The sequence below is a fragment of the Barbus barbus genome (assembly GCF_936440315.1).
Source record: "Barbus barbus genome assembly, chromosome: 1".
Classification (NCBI taxonomy): Eukaryota; Metazoa; Chordata; class Actinopteri; order Cypriniformes; family Cyprinidae; genus Barbus; species Barbus barbus.
Genome location: NC_136729.1, coordinates 37,334,137 through 37,354,350, shown reverse-complemented (window position 1 = coordinate 37,354,350; position 20,214 = coordinate 37,334,137). Strand labels below are relative to the sequence as shown.

General features: G+C 37.2%; 2 protein-coding genes across 4 annotated transcripts in view; both read right to left on the bottom strand.

The window, feature by feature from the left end:
• LOC306874556 (DENN domain-containing protein 4C-like) overlaps positions 1–910 on the bottom strand; it is an 86,292-nt gene extending 85,382 nt beyond the window's left edge. Inside the window, exon 1 of one of the 2 annotated variants that reach the window (XM_079424696.1) lies at positions 668–910. The gene's annotated coding sequence lies outside the window, so the exon portion shown is untranslated. The remainder of the gene's footprint in view (positions 1–667) is intronic. The other variant, XM_079424697.1, reaches the window with a different exon arrangement.
• Positions 911–1,128: 218 nt separating this feature from the next.
• On the bottom strand, positions 1,129–20,114 carry LOC306872419 (HAUS augmin-like complex subunit 6). 2 transcript variants are annotated; one of them, XM_079420960.1, is made up of 16 exons: positions 19,593–20,114; positions 16,085–16,180; positions 15,917–15,995; positions 15,655–15,787; positions 8,882–9,026; positions 7,521–7,583; positions 7,360–7,414; positions 7,099–7,272; positions 6,760–6,953; positions 4,611–4,740; positions 3,595–3,697; positions 3,405–3,498; positions 3,137–3,290; positions 2,589–2,687; positions 2,197–2,323; positions 1,129–2,080 (listed from the first exon to the last, which is right to left on the bottom strand). In XM_079420960.1, exons 1-16 carry the CDS (start codon positions 19,700–19,702, stop codon positions 1,404–1,406), a joined length of 2,433 nt encoding a protein of 810 aa, XP_079277086.1. In that variant the 5' UTR covers positions 19,703–20,114; the 3' UTR covers positions 1,129–1,403. The 2 variants fall into 2 exon arrangements, with proteins under 2 accessions (XP_079277086.1, XP_079277087.1); XM_079420961.1 differs by having other exon boundaries at positions 16,085–16,203; positions 19,593–20,095.
• Positions 20,115–20,214: the final 100 nt, after the last annotated feature.

Below are 20,214 nucleotides of genomic sequence, written 5' to 3'. Positions count from 1 at the left end.
AAAAATCACACGTCAGTACACCTTGACCAAGGCAAATCGAACACTGAAAGCGTTAAAATGCCCCAGAGAATTGATCCTACATTATAAATGTTCTGTTTTAGTCACTGAATGACCGGAGTTGGCACTTTTTACCCCTCTCTCTATACACACACACACAGAGGGTGAACAGTGACTTCTCTTAATAGTCATCTGTAACTTCAAACAGGCGGATCCCATATTAGTGAGATTTACCTGCACGCAGACACACCCAACATCACCTAGAAGCTTTATTTAAAAAACCAAAGCTATCCCAAAACTAGCGAACAACTACTAAACGTCATATGCGCGCACTTTTAGCTCAAAATGTTGTCTAGGTACACAGCACTTTAGATTTGACACACAGCCAGTATCCCTCCTAATGTGGCCTGTGAACGAGCTTCGTTGCATCTGTTGCATCTTTGCAAGATCGAGTAACTTCACACACAACTCGACCACAGCACACTTTTCGTGGCAACAGAAAGCAAACGACAATTCACGTTTTATCAGCAAATGTCGACTGGCTCGTGGTAATAAATACGCCTTGAAGAGAACCACTGCAAAAATTTCACATTACGAGACAAGCCCGAGATAATACAACAACTCGAGGCGTTTGTCTACGTTCAGAAACTTCAAACGCAGCAATACATACCAGCTGTTCAAAGCACTCGAAGAAAACGCGTTGACATGTAGGCCAGTTGCAACTTCCAACCCGTCTCGAGCAAGAATAAACGTCCACTCAACGCGAGTGCGTTGGGTTTATTCCAGGAAACTTTGTTTCTGTCCAGCGCTAGTCTATACGGTAGTAAGTAGGCGCCATGTTTGTTTTGTTACTTTGGTGCGCTCTCGGGTTTCTCGCACTGACTGCTGGAGGCGGATGGACCCGCCCATGAATGACTCGCTGCTCCAGATTTCCTCTGCACATCATAACGCCCCATATCCACAGACAAGTGCGCACCATGCTTAACAGGTGGCTGGTATAGTTTTTCCCAACCCACAACACATACAATTATACTTTTTCCTCCGCATATCAGTGTTTGGCGCTCCTGATTGTACGTTTGCATAAATAAGTCAGAAAAGCAGTCAAAAGAAAACCAAATATAAAAGAGGGTTTGCACATAAAATACCCTTTATTACAAAACATGAACAAACAATGTCTGGCCAATTATTACCCTTAACATTAAGTTTGTACATACTAAAGTTTAGTATAGAGGTCATAAGAATTTACATGGTTCTGACAAAATGAGTGGCATTCAAATGTTTTAACGTTCTCGTTAATTAGGCTGATCAAAAGCACATCAAGCTGCAAGTGAAATTCATGGCAGACACATTTTGCATCATACTAGTATGTGAAAAAAAAAAAAAAAAAAACAGTTGTCTAAGATATGTTAGTATTCATCAAGAGTCAAATTCACTAAACTGGGCAGGGTGAGTTTCTCCATAGGAGGAGGAGGGGAAAAACTCTCAAGCTTGTCCAAATCAAGAGAGAAAAGCTTCTCATCAGTAGTCCACTGGTTCAAACCTGGGCTCTTCCTTGAATGTACTGGGGACTTTTCAATATTGGAGTTGCTGAAAGGAGATTTACCTAAAGAGGCCTCAAAGCACACCTGTGCTGTCAGCAAGGGAGTTTTTCCATCAAGAGAATCAGATTCAACAGGTGATAGGATAAGTTCTTCCTCTCTCTCCTTGTTACTGTGGATCTCTGCTGAGCAATCGCTGTTAAATGACAAGTCATCCTCAAAAAGGTCTGGAAGCTCCTCCTGAGCAATGTTGAATTTAATAACATCACTTGACCTTTGGCTGTTAAGAGCCTCCAGTTGTGAGGAGTCCCATGACACAGTTGAGTTGAGGGATGACCCCTGCTGGACAGTAGGAGGAGTGCAATGGGCAAGAGTAGCTGAAAATAATAGAGAAGGTTCTGGACTTGGTCTGGTGCAAGGGCCATTCACCTCAGCCATAGGCGTTTTGAGCCAAGAAAGGCTGTCTTGCTGATTCCATGTAGCTTGTTTCTTCTCAGCCATGCCTTCCTCCACAGCTTTTCTCCAAGAACTTCTCACATCTTTGACTAGGGAGAGTTATATTGATTTAAAGACACTTTTGACATTCACAACATTTCCAGTGAATGTGACCTAAACATTTATAACTCAAATACTAAATGTGTAGACATCAAAAGACTTATACTTAGACTCTCAGGGGTGCGGCACAGCTGTTTCCTTGCTGAAAAGGGATCAGATATGACATTTAATAACTGTCCCAGGTCCACATCACTCTTTCCATTGACTGGACTCATAATCACTGCCTCTGCAAACTGAAAATAAAGAAGAAAATTAACCTTTTAACATTGCACGTGAATTTGTATAACCTCTAACAGCAAATTGTCTGCCCCGTATCTGTCCGTGGCGATTTCTCTCAATTCACTCCGGTCATCAGAGAGCAGGTTTGATATAGGGAAAACTTGTGATGGGTAGAGCACTGCTCAGAACTGCCCATGTATCAGTTTCCCGGAGAAAATTGTACAAAACACTAAAAATACAATCACAGCTAGTTTAATATGGGGTAAATATTCCACATACTTGACTTGCCAAGTTGTCACACTCCAAATCTAGAATTTCAGCTTTGTTCTTTAGGACAGAGGCCTTCATCTTAGAGTGCATACTTCTCTTGTGGGAAGCCTGTGAAGAGAGAAATTAGAAAAAAAATAAAGATGGAATCAAGATAGAATTAACTCTCCAGAGGGTAAACTGAGGCTGAAATATACGCATGACCAGTTTACAAACATGCTCTTATCTTCTATGCTACATTATTTTCAGAGATAAGGTATAATGCAAGCATACCTTCCATTATTTTCATGAACTTCAGGGGTTATTACAGAGAGCAGGGTTAACTTAACATCACAAACCCCAAAACACAACGAGGAGTAACCTCATATAGCTCAGGGCATGTTCACAGTGATGTAGTATAACCTGCTTTCTGGACTACCCCATGATGTTGCTACCCATTTACACACTTATTTCTCCCTCTGAGATTAACAACCTGAAATGAAGTGTTTGTGCCAGCATGGATGTGGCTATTATGAAGAGGTACAAGCAGGAAAGTATAGAGCTTAGCAATACAAAACTACCTGTATTGGACTGGGTGTCTGAGTCACAGACTTAATTTTAACCGGGTAAGTCAAGGGAGTTTCACATGGTGGTGCGTCACAAGTCACTGGTTTTGGAGAAAAGAAGCAGTCAGAGGACAGCAAGACCCCCTTATATTCATCTTCCTCAGAAATGCTGTTGAAAAAAAAAAAAAAAAATTACATCCTTTTATTTATTTATTTCCAGGAACATGGAACAAATGTTATCATCCCAGACTTTCTCCACTTAGAAACACTCATTGTGCTGTACGTTTTGATTTCTGGCTCCAGGTGGACTTCTGGTTCCAAATGGATGTTTGCCTCCATTCTCTCTGGTTTTCTTTGTGACAGCTGCTCTAGCAGTTCTCAAATGTGAGGGAGAGAAAATAATAATAAAAAAAATTACACTACATCTACATAAGAAAAATTACATAATGCAATCATCTAAGCTGCTAACTTACCAGGTAGTTTATATGGATATTGTAAGATGATACTAGCCTCAAAGCTAGCCTTAGAAGCTGGCTCAAATGAGAGAGGAGCCATTGGGGAGACAAAGTCAAAAACCTGTTAAAGGTTACAGAGAGCAGATCAATCATACAAACAAAATCAGAACAATAACAAAAGATACACCAAACTAAATATGTAACTTCTATATAGATCCTGCTTTGTATAATCTGCACACTGCAATGTTTCAGAGAAGACAAAGTGACCTGTATGGCCAAATAAGCCTGAATAACCTAAATAGCTAATTACCTCATTAGATCCAAAATCATTTAAGAGATAGCTCACCCAAAAAATAATCCATTTACACACCCTGAAATTGTTCCAAACCTGTATGAATTTCTTTCAGCTGTCAGTAGCCACTGACTTCCATAGTACTTTTTTTCATATTATGAAGGACAGTGACTATCATCAAATGTCTGGCTACCCACATTCATCAAAATATCTTCCATGTTCACTTCAGCAAAAGACAGAAATTCATACAGGTTTGGAACAACTACAGGGAGTATCTGATGACAGAATGTTAATTTTATGGCTGAACTATCCTTTTAATACCAAACGAAAGCAGTTATGACTCCACATACAGCTAAAAACATCTCTTCCATCTTAATTTGACTCGCTAACTCTCTATTCTAGTTCTATTATTAAAAAAAAAAAAAAAACTAACTAGCTTCTCTAATCTTTTTTTTTATTCTATTCCTTCTCTTTATTTATTATACAATTAACAAAAGCAAAAAAGGCCTCTAGCACTAGTTTGCTCTATTCTTTTTCTATTCGGTGTTCTTTTTATTTATTATATAATAATAAAAAAAAACCTAGCTACGTGTATTGCGTTAAGCTAACTGAGACTTGTTATAGCACTTGCATATCATTGCTCTTCTGCTGATTTTGATTGCTTCCATTGTCCTCATTTGTAAAATCGCTTTGGATAAAAGCATCTGCAAAATGACTAAATTATTTTAAATTAATTAATTACCGGATCCTCTTTAAGATACGAGATCAGAGGTGTTTTTTCCAAACACTCTGCCCACTTATTCTCCCAATCCTCCTGCATCCTCCCAATGGAGACCTTCATCTCGGCTGCATTCTCTTTGATTAGTTTCCGCCTGGAAAAATATCACAAATCATATTTTCTGAACACACTTCTGAACAGTTTAAGTATTAAACTAAAACACTATAATATTATATTCAAAAGATAAACCACCAATATAAATCCCCATATTCATTGTGTCCATTTACTGCTTCGCATGCCTTTATACTTCAGGTGACTGTGAACCCAGAGGGTGTGGTCACAGATTTAAATTGCCAACACATGAATTAAATCAGATGCTGATTAATCAGAGTCTAACTCACAAGTAACACATTTTTTTTAAATACCCAATTAGTTTTTAAGATGAAATAACCATATTCTTAAAGATTCTAAGAATCCTCGCAGAGAGCTCTTAATTTAGCTTAAACATTTCTAACTAGGAGTCTTAGCTTAAAAGTGATTCAGGACCAATCTGAGAGCAACTCTGAGCGAGGAAAAGACAAAAACTTTGTGAGGAGGTGGGGCTGACTCCGTTGCTAGCTATGACACACTCTTTTGAAGACTGTGATTGGTTGGTTGTCCAAGAAGGAAATAAAAGAGCGCTTTTAAGAGTAGGGTCTATTATAAGCCTTCACTTTAAAATTACAGGCGTAATTTTTCTTGTTTTACCATACACACACACATTATATATGCATATATATTCTTTATTTTATTTACCATGCTGTCATAATGTATTTTATAGGAAATGAACAGACACAAAAAGGTTCTGAAAGTGCTGTAATTGTTTGTGTGATCACTTTGCTTGTACAGTGGGGCAAATAATTATGTGATACACTGCGCAATTATTAGAAAATAGAAGAAATTCAAGATGACTGTCAATCTCCCTCGGACCGGGGCTCCATGCAAGATCTCGCTTCGTGGAGTAGCAATGATCCTGAGAAAGGTGAGGGATCAGCCTAGAACTACACGGGAGGACCTGGTCAATGACCTGAAGAGAGCTGGGACCACAGTCTCAACGGTTACCATTAGTAACACGCTACACCGTCATGGATTAAAATCCTGCAGTGCGCGCAAGGTCCCCCTGCTCAAGCCAGCAAATGTCCAGGCCTGTCTGAAGTTTGCCAAAGACCATCTGGATGATCCAGAGGAGGCATGGGAGAAGGTCATGTGGTCAGAGGAGACCAAAATATAACTTTTTGGTATAAACTCTATTCGCCGTGTTTGGAGGATGAGTACGATCCCATAAACACCATCCCAACTGTGAAGCATGGGGGTGGAAATAGCATGCTTTGGGGCTGCTTTTCTGCAAAGGGGACAGGACGACTGCACTGTATTGAGGGGAGGATGGCTGGGGCCATGTATCACAAGATTTTGGGCAACAACCTCCTTCCCTCAGTAAGAGCAATTGAAGATGGGTCGTGGCTGGGTCTTCCAGCATGACAATGACCCCAAACACACAGCAAGGGCAACTAAGAAGTGAAAACTTGAAAAATCGGCAGTGTATCAAATACTTATTTGCCCCACTGTAGAAGGTTGTGACAGACCCTAATCATCACTGCTGCATAGTTGCATTTTTCCAGTTGCCAAATGTTAATTTAGCTAATGTAGTGATTACGTCCATTTCTGGCGCTATGGCATTTCTGCACAGTGTCGGAGATGTTGGCGTCTCTATAATAAGATCAGACACAAACGTGATCCCTGCAAGATCTAATGTGTAGCGTCTTATTAACTCAATGTCATACATTTCTTCTTCCTCTTCACGTTTCATCCTTTTTGTCCGCTGCTCAATAAACTCTTAAGCCTCTTAAAAGTCCTTGTCCGTACTCCTAATAAGTTTAAGACCTCTTTTAAGGGTTAAGATGCCTTCTGAATTACTTTTCTTTCATTTTAAGAGGTAACACCCACATTTCTAAGAATTTTAGAGTTGTTCCTAGTAACAAACTTCTAAGATTTTTCATGAATATGGGCCCAGGAGTTTTTCTGTTTGTTTGTTTTTCATTTTGTCTTTTATTGTAATATTTAACAAACAACTTTATTAAATGACATTTAAAAATTCTAAATGTAAAAGACAATTTAATGTTCACATTTATGGTACCTTATAAGCTTGAGGTTTTCTTTTGAGCGGCTGAAGAGCAAGGCATGATCTTGGAGGTCTTGGTGTTGAAGCTGTACACTGGGGCCTACAATTTTCTTTCTCTCCTCACTTAGGATGTGTAATCCTTCATTTAGAAGCTCCAGCAAACACACAAGGACAGGCTGCCCTCCCTTATACAAGCTACCAACACTGGACTATGGACACAGACAGAACTCATTGTCAGATGTTTCAACACCAAAATATCATGCTGACGTATCAAACTTTTAGGAAATACATGTTCATTAAAATGCATATCTTTTAAAACATGTTTTCTTTACCCTTTCTGCCTATAGCTCTCACCTGCTGGGATAGTCTCTCCATCCTCTCATGCAGAACCGCAGGTATCTTCACGCTCAAGTCCTGCCCACCCAAGATGTACTGGTCTACCTGTCTATGGATCACACTCTCCACCACTTTTCGATCTACTTCAAGGAGGGATATGACTCGGTCTGTCTCAGTCCAAAAGCCTCGCACCTGAGAACGTAAATTATCAGAAATGTAACAAGTAGTTATGATTTAAATTTTTCTATAATTTGTAATTTTAAAGTAAACGGTGCGAACCTTTCGTTTTTTTGCAAGAATATCTTCCTTCAAATCTGTGTTACTGTCATGTTCTCTACAAAAAAGAAACACCATTTTAAGTGAAGTGAAACCAATATTCTGTGCAATTTCAATTTACTTCAACAGAGCTGTCTGTCAAATAAAATATTTTAGAGATTTACTTAAGCAAGTGATCATATTTGGCATTCTCTGCATCAAGGTCCCTCAACGATGTCTCCAAACCTCTGAAAGGTAAAAAAAATAAAAATAAAATAAAAAATGCATAGATATGCAACTCTTTCCTGAGTAGAGAATAAGATGCTGCAACAGTAGCTGACATTATGGGAACACCCCCAGGTGTGACAATGGTCTGAATCCCATATAGAAACAAAGTCTCTCGAGGTGTTGTGTCATTGATGTTATATAAGGAATCTCCTATGCCATCAATCCTTTAACTTCAGTGAGAAACTGCATCCCTTACCCAATGCAATATTCGCTTTTTTGTGACCGTAAGCCCCTTGAGACAGAAACCAAAGCCACTGGCTTGTGAAGTTGGCATAAATTGCTTGGATAAGACTAAATAAATTACCATTTGAAAAAAAGACATTTGAAGATGGCGATGACAATGCTTTGAGGGGTGGCATCAGTACCATCAGCCAATTAATTACTGTGTTTCTATATGAGCTTCAGACAAATCACCACACATGAGGGTGTTCCCATATCGTCAGCTACTTATGCAGTATTGAGTAAATCTATGAAAGGGAAGTAAATAAAGTAAATGTAAATATAAGATGCAAATAATACTTTCTATAAATGTAACAATGATTCAAAAGATCTACAGTGGCTCTGAAACAGTAGGGGCTTTCGCACCACGTAGTTCTAGGAACTTAGTTCTAGAAACAAACCAGCAGGGTGGTTCCTAGAGAACCAATTTCTCCCTTGGGCCGTTTTCCTGGTTGCATTTGCACTGGCGGCAGGAGCTTGAAGCGGCCAACAGCAAAGCCTTTATGTGCGGCATTTACATACGTCAACAACCGGTGAATGGAGGACGCCATGATCGGAGCTGTTTTTGTTGTGTGTTTTGGGCTTCGTGATAATGGAGATGGAATGTAAATGCAGAATTTAAGTGACTGAAAGAAAAAAAAGTTGGGCTAAGAGACAAAATCACCTTGCAGTGTTACATATCGAGGCTGAGAAAAGAGCACAGCACTGCAGACAAGTAAATGCCGTTATCGCTGTTTTCCATGTTCATGGAGTAAGTATTTTTCCACGGCTTTTTAAAAATGCCGGGTAGCCATGCATTTGGCCAATCAGTGTACACTTACGTCACTGGCAGTTCCTATTGAACTGTTTTAGACCCTACTCTGAAGTAGGAGCTAATTTAGTTACTCCAAACAGAGTTTCTAGAACTAAAACCATTCCTAGTTCCTGTGGTGCAAACACAGCAAAATGTGGGTACTTCCGCCGAATAGTTCTAGGAACTATGAAAAGGTTTCTCCGGTGCGAAAGCCCCTAGTAAAATGGAAGGATTGCAGCCACTCACTTAGCTCTTTTCTGGTAGTCTTGAATGAGAAAGTCCTGCCCTACAGTCACTCTCTGGAATTGTCTCTTCACCAGGTGAAATCTTTTCACGTCCAGCTCCTTTGAACTCACTGGCACTGCAGCAGCCTCAGGGACCCAAGTGTCATCTAATTTTTAATGTGACAAATATAAACAATACCCTCAACATGGCAATTTAATCCCTAAACAATACAAAAAAAGCTTGATAATATACAAGGCTACACATTTAATGAGATAAAATATTCCTTTTGAAATTTTTGGCCCTCCCCGCATTTATAAAGACTGTGAGAGTGACCCCCCCCCACAGTAATCTGTAAAAGTGAGATGGTGGAGTAGTACGGAGCTTTCTGCTGAAGGCAAATTTCCAAAGAAAAAAAAACAAAACAAAAAAACACCTTTGACAAATAGATAAATAAGACCAGAATAAGTACTGGTCTGGCTTTCTGGAGACGAGGAGCCCTATAAATTGCTTAAGGGTTCCAATCTGACAATATAATACTGTTCGTTTGGTCTCATACTGTATCGCGTATCTTGTCAGTATCTGCACTTGCTTGGCCATTTTTTTTGATAAACAGGAAAGTGGATTCAAGAGCCAGCAGAAGGCAGTGTAAATAAATAATCTTTAAGAGAAGCAGTCTATCAGCGGAAGTTAAAATCAGCTCGTAAGTGTATTTACTTGTCTCAGTCTTTAGCGCAGTTGCCGTTGCTAGAAAACGCTTATTTTGTTTACTGTGTTGAGCCTTGCTGACGTTTGGTCTCATACAGTATCACGCATCTTGTCAGTGTCTAGTGTTAGTAGTTGTTAGTTACCCTTGTCTATCCCTTTGTTAAACCCCCTTTTTATTACACTTGGGTGTTCCTTGTTGATAATACAGTAAAAAGGCTCTACAAGTTCGCTTTGCTGTTGAATCTCTATCTTACTTTCACTCTCTGTTGTTTAAAGTGGCAATATATAACTTAATTCCCACCATATTTCTGGTATTATCTATCAAACTAATTTGATCGTTTGCTTTTTAAAACCACGCGTGCAGCGCCGTTAGCTTGTCACTCGCGGTTCCATTCGTGCCTATTATTGTTTTCTTTTTTCTCGCTCCATTTTTCAAGAGTTCATCAAACAACAGTGGTAAGCGAATCATTCTTCAATCACGGTGAGTAATGGATTCTCCTCCTGCTATTGTTGTTTACACTGTTTGCCCAAAAAAAACCAAATACAAAAAAAACCCCAGTAGAACACCTCCCAAAACACAATAGAAAATGTAATGGATTTAAGGGTTATAATGGGAATTGTATTGGTTTTAATGTAAACTATAATGGTGGTATTTCATGCATTCTATTGGTGGGATGTAATCTAGCAGATGGCAACCAATAGAACAACAGTAATTCCTATTGGAATAATGCCCAAAACAAAAAGGAATTTTGTAATGGTTTTTATGGAAATTATAAGAATTTCTGTGATGGTTTCTATTGGGGTTTTTTTGGTTTAGTTTTTTCAGCAGGATACGATACTCATACTGTCCTGCACATTATTGACAATATTGAGCTTAAGCTTGACTTTGCCAATTTAAAATCGCAAATCAAATCTCAATCGTAATATGTAAGAAAGAAGAAATAAAAAAAAATAAAAAAAATAAAAAAAAACCGCAATTAGATATTTTCCCCAAATCGCAGAGCCCTTACTGTCCTCAACTAAAGTTTGGATGCGTGTAAGAATGCGAGGGCTGTAGATACTGCTTTGGATGCGACTAGCTCAGGGATTCCTGTACATTGTTCGGTTCCGGTAGAGCCCGTGCAGCAGGGCAACTGGGTGACTGTGAGGCAGCCCAGTCATGGGTCAAAACACCACTTTTCTGTTCCGATCAAAATATCAAACAGGTTTTCCCCACTCGGTGACACATCCACTGAGAAACCTGATGAAAGTGATCTAGTTATTGGCGATTCTATTGTATGGAATGTGAAAATAGAGACACCAGCCACCATAGTCCAATGTTTACCGGGAGCCAGAGCGCCTGACATCTTGGCCAATTTAAAAGTGCTGGCTAATACTAAATGTAAATTCAGTAAGATTGTTATTCACGTTGGCGCTAATGATGTTTGACTTCGCCAGTCGAGATCACTAAATATAATGTTAAAAAGGTGTGTGAACTTGCAAGTACGATGTCAGACACTATAATATGCTCTGGTCCGCTCCTTGCTTACCGGGGTGATTTTGCCTGGCCAGAGGAGAATGACACTAATTCGACACACTATTTCCCTGCCTTAATACTGTAAAGCTGATGTAAAGCCACCCAGCTTTATATCAAGTTGATGTAAAGCTGCTTTGACACATTTTACATTGTTAAAAGCGCTATACAAATAATAGTGACTTGACTTTTTCTTTATTTAAAGGCTGAAACGTGAGGCTAACCTATTTATGAAACCTTTTTATTTAATTTTTTTTCAAAGCTTTATTTGAACATTTACATTAGCTATTTGAACATGATATTAGATAAACTGCTCTCAGTCATGTTGTCATTTAAAATCTGGACATCATTGGTAATGTCATTGTTTTGAAAGTAAGTGAAACTGAAAGTAACGTGACATGTGGCCAAGTATGGTGACCCATACTCGGAATTTGTGCTCTGCATTTAACCCATCCAAAGTGCACACACGCAGCAGTGAACACACACACACACACCGTGAACACACACCTGGAGCAGTTGGGGGTTCTGTGCCTTGCTCAAGGGCACCTCAGTCGTGGTTTTGAGGGTGGAGAGAGTGCTGGTTATTCACTCCCCTCCCCTACAATTCCTGCCGGACCTGAGACTCGAACCTTTAGGTTACGAGTCCAACTCTCTTACCATTAGGCCACGACTTCCCCCAGTTGTTTTGGTGATTTTGCAAAAAAAAAAAATTTATATATATTAGGGGTGTATATTTGTTTGTGTGTATAAAATTAATTAACCATCTGGTTGTGTTCGGACTCTTGTCACACTTGTGGTGTTCCCACTCGTACAAAATTGCACAAAGTCACACTTGCCAAAAATGGCCGGCCATTGAAAGTGAATGCAGTTCAGGGTAGGATGAAATAGGTGTGATACTCACAATAGTTTGTATGCATAGATGTGTGTGTGTGTGTGTGTGAGAGAGATAGCGTAAGTATACATGCATCCACACACGCACAGGTCCAAGGCCTTTATGTTTACAAGCACAACATGCTCCTGAACACTAGTTGTTTCTCTTCCTTTCATTCTTCCCCATTCACTTTCAATGGCCTGCCATTTTTGACAAGTGTGACTGTGCAATTTTGTACAAAATAAAAGCATTTAAAAGCAAACTTCCCGATTAAACATTAAAGCACACTAGTGTGATAAACAGTAAAAATCTTTACATTTTTTTTTAATCTCATTGTGAAAGTTATTCATAAAAAATGCTTTTTTCACTCAAAAAAATGAGGTGCCTACTTTCAGATAATTGAGGCCTACGATTAGTCAGATGCAAATAGAAACACAAAACCAGTCCTAAATGAAATAAAACAAGTTGACAAAAAGAATGAATCCAATAGTTGGTGATAATATAGCAAAATGAGAGATTTATAAGCAATTGTTTGGAGTCCAGTCATTTTTGACCGCGAACATCACAAGTGTGACTAGGTGAAATAAAACCCACAAAAAATAAAAATTATGAGAAGTACTTTTACCCTATGTCAGGGTTCCTCAATAGGCAGCCCACAAGAGAAAGCTATTTGGCGTGCACTAATTTCAAATAATGTGGCATAAAAATTCAAACGCAGCATCAGAAAGCGACATTAGCCTAACTTACATCGCGTCTACACCGGACATGAGCAGCGCGGCGCAAGAAAATACAATAGAACTTATTATAATCAGTGATGCTGTCTACACTGGATGCAGCACAGCGCGACAAATCCCCGACAGAAAACTGCTGGCTCGTTCTGTTTATGACGTACTGACACAAAGTTCGATTGATTTGCAAAATAATATTCAAACTCACATTAGACACTTTTAACATTGAATAAAACACAATCATTACCTGAGATTATCAATGTCATATGTTGTTCCTACCGCGACGTCGCAGAAAAAAATAAAAATAAATTCTAAAATTGAATTCCGTGCCGCTTATTGTCACGTGTCGCGGGTGGTTAGGACAAAAATTACATGGAAAAGATACTTTTTATGGCGTCGTGTCTGGTTGGGACACACGGTGTTACAGTTTGATCCTCCCCAAAAAATCTAAGTGCAAAAATATTAATACTGACAAATCCAATAATTGAATCTGCAATTAGGGAAAGTGGAGAGAAGAGATCCAGTTTGGAGATGAGCAGGAACAGTTGATTTGCATGGCAGACATGGAGATCTAGATTTTTTGTTTGTTCATTTGTTTTTAATATTCAACAGGCAAAGTTCTTTTGTATGTAAATGCAAAAATGATCATAATTATTTGAATAAAACAAGACTACTGGGGGAAAAAATCAGAATATTTATCTTGTGACTATCTTGTAACTATTTTAACAAAAGCAACAATATAATAATTGTAAGAATAATATTGGCTATATATATATATATATATATATATATATATATATATATATATATATATATATATACACATAGGCGTAATTTACGGGTGGGACATGTCCCCACCACTTTTTACCAGGCTCGATATTGTCCCCACCACTTTTAAAAAGTAACTGAAAAATAGATTGCGTAAGGTATATATTAAAGGAAAAGCACCATCTACAAATCGTCACTCTTCATAATCGAATTCATTCATTTAACACATTTTTCCGCCGGTCAGACGCTTTTCAACGTCCTCAAAGATGAATATTAAGTCTCGTTGTGAAACTATCGCGAGATACGCGATATGCGTCATGGGATATGTAGTTTCCTTTCCCTATAATTAGTCTACAGATCCTGTACCTTTCTTTTTACGATGTTCGTATTGTTTGGATACTGTTTCAAGGTTGAAATATTTTATTTGAGATTTTTGAGAAGATTAATTGGACAATATCTCTGGTCCACAAGTCAAATCATCACTCACTGTAGTCATCAAGTGATCAAGTGATGACTAGAAGGTGGACGACGGTTCTTCTTCAACCACGCAGCGAGGGGAGTTCACTTGAGGCATTGTTAAAAAGTCACGGTTATTATTACAAGTCATGATTAAGTGTTATAGGAAAAATTAAGTTATGTAAGAAGTAAATAATTCATTTTGGGATCTAAATGTTTACATTTGCAATCATAAGCAATATATTGGCATTTGTCCATCATTGAAGGCTGAATAATAGTAAAAGCACTTTTAGGCAACAGGACAATTCTATGTTATGACTGGGATTTTCACAATTAAAACAAAAAGTATACAAGTCTTTAGTTCATAGTCCTTTAATTCAGTTTTGTATTAAATCACAGCGCGCTCCAGTGGCCGCCAGAAAACATGATTAGCGACAGTATGTCTATATTCACGTAAGTTAAATATAATATGTTTTCGTGTTAAGCAAAGTAACTTACTGTGCGTGGCTGCTTCACTAAAAAGCTTCTTATATCACTTCCACACTTTCTTTTGGACATTTTGTTGATGTTTTAACATTTATGCTATAGGTAGCAACATTTACCGTTAACTAGCCTTTACATGTGGGGTGGGGGAGGAAAAAATAGAGCTTTTATAAAAACGTCATAAAAAAAAGATTCGTTAAAACAATTTCATTTATTTAATTATTTAATTAATAAAGGTAGTTTAACCATTTTAAACACAAATAAACTCTCACTCATGTTTTACACAAGGTTTTGCGTAGTTCAGGATTGGTTAAATTATTTGATTGGATGAGGAAAATTTTGTGGGCTTGTCTTGACTCTTGACGTAATGTTGATTAGAAAATATGCAAGTAATTCAAAGTAGAATGAATCGTAATACACACACACACACACACACACACACAATTGTGCAATTAATGAATACGCTGCAGCTGAGCTGACCATGAAATGGTAAGTTCACCATATTTATCTTGCGCATTTTGATTGATATTAGCTACCCTGGATGTGTTGTGATAAGCAAAACGTAACATTCACATTGTGAATGTTACGTTTTGCTTATTCGGATGTTTATAGACATATTTGTGAATGTGATGCATGTGTACATCAAAGTGAAAATTAAGTGCATTTCCAACTCTGAACTCAGTCCCCAAGTAAATTCGGTTATTAAATAAACAAATAGCAAAACGAGTTGTGCGGTGTCCCCACCACTTTTCAAACCAAAGTTACGCCGCTGTATATATATATAATTATGTTTTGTTATGCCGTATGTTATTTTACAGTTATCGTTTTGAACAGCACTTTAGTTAGCACTTCAAGTTTTAAAATTGTGCTTTATAAATACTGCTTTATCGTTGTTTTTCGACAAGCAACACTTTTGCACAGAATACATGTCTATCCTCACTTACAGATAGTCTGAAAGCTTCCTCACTATTCTTTCCTCACTTCCTTATGGTGCAATTACTAGAGATTTGATGTATCCTTCAAGATGGCTAACTTTGATTGATACCTGAGTCAATGGCTGGAGGACGGAGGTGCAAGGAAACATCAGTTTGAGTATTGAAAAGCACTCTAGGCGTACAGCGTTTTGTACACATCCAAGTGTTTATGCTATATGGAACAATTTTTTGACTGCGTTCAGGGGGTGCTGTAGAAACCTAATGTGCAAAGTTTCAAAATCCTGATGAGTTTTTTTTTTATTGTTTTGTTTTTGTTTAGAAAAACAATAGCATACCTGTGGTAAATGTCTTCAGTGTTTTCAGCATGACATGTTTAGATAAGTGGAGCATCAAGTTGATAAATCTTGGTCCAAAAGCAGAGAGTAAATGTGATGCAGCCACCTTAGGAAAAGCATTACCTTCTTCGTTCTAAATATATTTATAAAAAAAAACATAAAAATCATCAAAATTATTATTATTATCATCTAAACATTTCCTGGCAATGCAACAGGCACAGTAGTAACAAAAAATTAGATATTAAACATCAAATGAACATACCGCTATCTCTTGGAGCCATGAAAAAGCCACCTTTCGAAACTCAGCATCACCTTTACGATCCCAAATTGGCCAGCAATGTCTATGAAAACAATAAGATTTTCAAATCCACAATTCAAATCACAAAAACTGAGGATGACCAAATTAAAAATAATTCCTGTATTGTACTACCTGAAGACATCTTGGGCACGTGTGGGATTCAGTTTATTAAATAAAAAGTGGATGACAATGTAGAATGCCTCTTTGTTTGGCTTATCAAACATGTTCCTGTCAAACAAACAAACAAACAACTAACTAAAATTACTATTATTATTAGTATGTACTTTAAAAAAAAAAAATATATATATATATATATATATATATATATGGGTCATTGACGTATAAGGATTTTTGGCAGGCAAATTTTAAAATACAAAAAATAATATATTTTGTAGTTGTTCAAACATTAAGAAGGTTGTGTACACATTAATTCATATATAAATTTTAAATTAAGTGATTTTAGTGTTTTTTTCATCTAGACAAATCAGCCGTAGCCTTAAAAAATGTAATGTGGTGATTTATATTAAAATTAATTAATTTCATTTTTTTTTTTAGATGTTCTCACTAAGTGTTTAGAAATAAAGAATTTGCATTTATTTTTGTTCATAATGAACTCATATTTTTGTTGTATAATTTCAGAGTTGCCTTCTTAATTGTAGTTAGCAGACTTATTTCTGTAAATTGCATAAATATTTTTAAAATACTATTCACTTAAGCATAATATAGCAGTGATTCATATTTCAGCCACAGAAATTAGTTCATTTATTTTTAGTTTAATACAGTTATTGCCATTATTGGTAGCACCACATGAGTGGCCGCTCCAAATGACACAAAAACCTTACATCATTAAAAATCTATTTAAAGAAGCATGTGTGAAAAGTTCAGCATATGGCATTAACTGCAGTAATTTTCTTAGACCCAGTTATTTCTAAACTTTGCCCAACCTTGGCTGCTCAATTGACCCTTCGCCGGGAGTTTGATTAACAGGCAATCTGAGCAATCATAATGCCAAATCTGACATTTTTGTCTGACAAACAAACCAGACAGGAGAGTAGATTAACGTCGGTGGACTTGAACTTGAAAAAGTGTTTGTTGACATATTTTCACAGTTGAAACAAGATACCTTCTGATGTTCATTCATGTTTATTTTGTGCTATAACTAGTAAGAGATGATCAATCACATGCCACTTGAATTGAGGTGCTACAGCGATCTTTCACGACACAATAAATAGCCACAAAACAGTATTTGTTGTTTGAATTTCTTTAAAAAAAATGACCAAATTTGAACTCTGAGACTTTAATACCGAAAGTAACCTGCTCTGTCTTGTATGTCGGCATAGTGTCTTCTTTGCTCCGTGATATATTTTTCACTGCATGAGAACATGATGTGTGGCATAAAAGTGCCATGGTTTGTCGGATGGTTTGTATGATGTAGCAACAGTAACTAAGGGTGGGTCTTTACTAAGGGTCAATTTAGAGTTGCTGGCTCAGGTTGAGAGATGAAATTATAAACATCTTTCTTACAGCAGAAAATTACATGTGGAGTTTGTGCTTGAATGCAGGGTCAGAATTAACATGCTGCCTATGGTGAGTGTTTATTTTAATTTGCTTGGCAGTAGAATCAAGTAAAATAGATTAAAATAGTTATTAATAAATATATAATAAATGCATAATTACCAAACTAAAATTAGATGCTCTAAATTCCTGTTTTTTGCATTTTTCTCATATTGTACAAAGATTACACACAAACCGCTCAAAATGACTCAAACATGCATTTAAAATCTATTCTAAATGATATTAAAATAAAGTATTTTATAAACCATTAATTGAATATAAAAGCACAAAAACTGTGAATCTGGGACATATATCTATAATGGAAAACACTCTGCAGTGGTTGCACCACATGATATTTGGTCGCACCACATATTTTCAAATTCAGTCAAAATTTACAAGCACAGAATTAGCCACCTAAACAAAACAAGCTAGCTTCCCATGAAAGGTCACTATGAAATTTATAATTAAAATAAATGCTTGTAGAAATAACTTAATATTCATTGTTTTTTTGAGGTCATACCACATGATATCCAAATGTGGTAACTACATCCCAGCCACTAAAAAGGTTTGAAAGAGAGTTACAAACCTGCTTGATGCTTCTATGGGTCCTTGGCAAATTGTTATATGATGCAACGTCCTATCTTTGAATGGATTTCAACATAAAAGTACCAAAATGGTAGTTTCTGGATGGTCGCACCACATGATATTTCATAAAATGGAGATGATCGGACATTATTAGTAGGGCTGTGCGATTTGGGGAAAATATCTAATTGCGATTTTTTTTTACATATTGCGATTGGATTTGCGATTTTAAATTTGCAACCCTATGTAAGAAATCTTGGAGTTACATTTGATTCGTTTCTTAAATTCGATAAACAAATTAGTACAGTGGTAATGGGGAGCTTTTTCCATCTTAGATCCATTGCTAAGTTGAAACAATTTTTGCCTCATAAAGACTTGGAGACTGTAATACATGCTTTCATAACATCTCGCTTGGACTACTGTAATTCCCTTTATTGGGGACTGCCTCAATTGGCGATTTCTCGCTTACAAACTGTCCTGAATGCTGCAGCGAGGCTTCTTACTGGAACAAGAAAGAAGGATCACATTTCTCCAATCCTAGCATCTTTACATTGGCTTCCTGTTAAGTTCAGAATCGATTTTAAAATAGCTGTTTATGTGTACAAGGTGCTGGCTGGCCTTGCACCAAAATATATCAGTGACCTTCTGATTGCTTATTCTCCTCAAAGAGCTCTTAGGTCCAGTAATCAGTTTCTTTTAACAGTCCCACGTTGTCGCTGTAAAACCAAGGGTGGCCGGGCTTTTTCAGCTGCAGCCCCGAAACTTTGGAATAATCTGCCTGTAAATGTGAGACTCGCTCCTTCACTAGCTAGTTTTAAGTCTGCTCTTAAATCTTATTTGTTCTCCCTGGCTTTTGAATAATGCCTGCTTAAGGCTCTGTTTTTTTTTTTTCTTTGTTTTTGCTGTATTGCATTTGTTGTACAGCACTTTGGTGCAACTCTGTTACTTTTAAACGTGCTATAGAAATAAACTTTGACTTGAAAGTCAAGCTTCAGCTCAATATTGTCAACAATGTGCAGGACAGTATGAGTATCGTTACCCTGCTGAAAAAACAAAGCAAAAAAAAAACAATAGAAACCATGACAGAAATTCTTATAATTTCCATAAAAACCATTACAAAATTCCTTTTTGTTTTGGCCATTATTCCAATAGGAATTACTGTTGTTCTATTGGTTGCCATCTGCTAGATTACATCCCACCAATAGAATGCATGAAATACCAGTAGACACCATTATAGTTTACATTAAAACCAATACAATTCCCATTATAACCCTTAATAGTCGAGTATTCTGGTGGAAATTTCTGATTTCTAATGAGAAAACCTAATTTAATTCATTAATAATAATAATAATAATAATTATTATTATTATTATTATTGATTATGATGATATTAAACATAGTATCTTATTACATATAAACAACCTCTGCAAAGGCCTGACGATTGCGAGCTAATGAAGAAGCTAAGTTATTCGGTTAAGAGGAAAAAAAGATGGATTATACTTACATTCCTAGATTCAGATGTTTAATGTTTTTGCTAACTGTATCCGGTCTGAATTCGAGGCACAGGAGACACCACCATAAGTATTTACCGTTTGTTTTCTGTAATTTGGACATCTTGCATAATAGAGCAGCAGACGCTTGTGGATCATACAACAAATACGACTCAACGATTTACTGGACAAACAGTTTGCAAGCTATCAATAATAACCCAATCACACCACACTAATCATTTTTATGCTTGGTCTAGCTGCGACAGGCTCACAAAACACAGTGAAAACTGTTTACATGTATTTACGAGCAGCAACTTCCTTCTAACCGCCAAATTGTTTGAGCGAAGTTGTCAGCGTCAGTCAGTGGCGAAACGTCGCAAAACTTTGTCAGGAAAGCCTTTGTGTAATCCTGATTTATATCTATAATTGATAGGCTAAAGCAAAATGGCGAAGGCGTCATTCAGATTGGCGAAGGTCTATTCAGTGTGTTTACACATCTGCACGAAAATACGAGGGCACGAGAGTGTTTCATGTATTGGGACACGACCATTAAGATTGGGCGGGACCGTTATAATCCCTACTACGGCAAGACGAAAAGATCAAATTCGTCAACAACAAAATAGGACGCGTTCTTAG

Bases quoted from the DNA above. Each gene is read 5' to 3' on its own strand.
- LOC306872419 (XM_079420960.1), bottom strand. From the start codon at position 19,702: ATGTCCAAATTACAGAAAACAAACGGTAAATACTTATGGTGGTGTCTC. The intron at 3,698-4,610 runs GTAATTAATTAA...AACCTTTAACAG, and splicing joins CGTATCTTAAAGAGGATCCG to GTTTTTGACTTTGTCTCCCC. The intron at 3,499-3,594 runs GTAAGTTAGCAG...CTCACATTTGAG, and splicing joins ATATCCATATAAACTACCTG to AACTGCTAGAGCAGCTGTCA.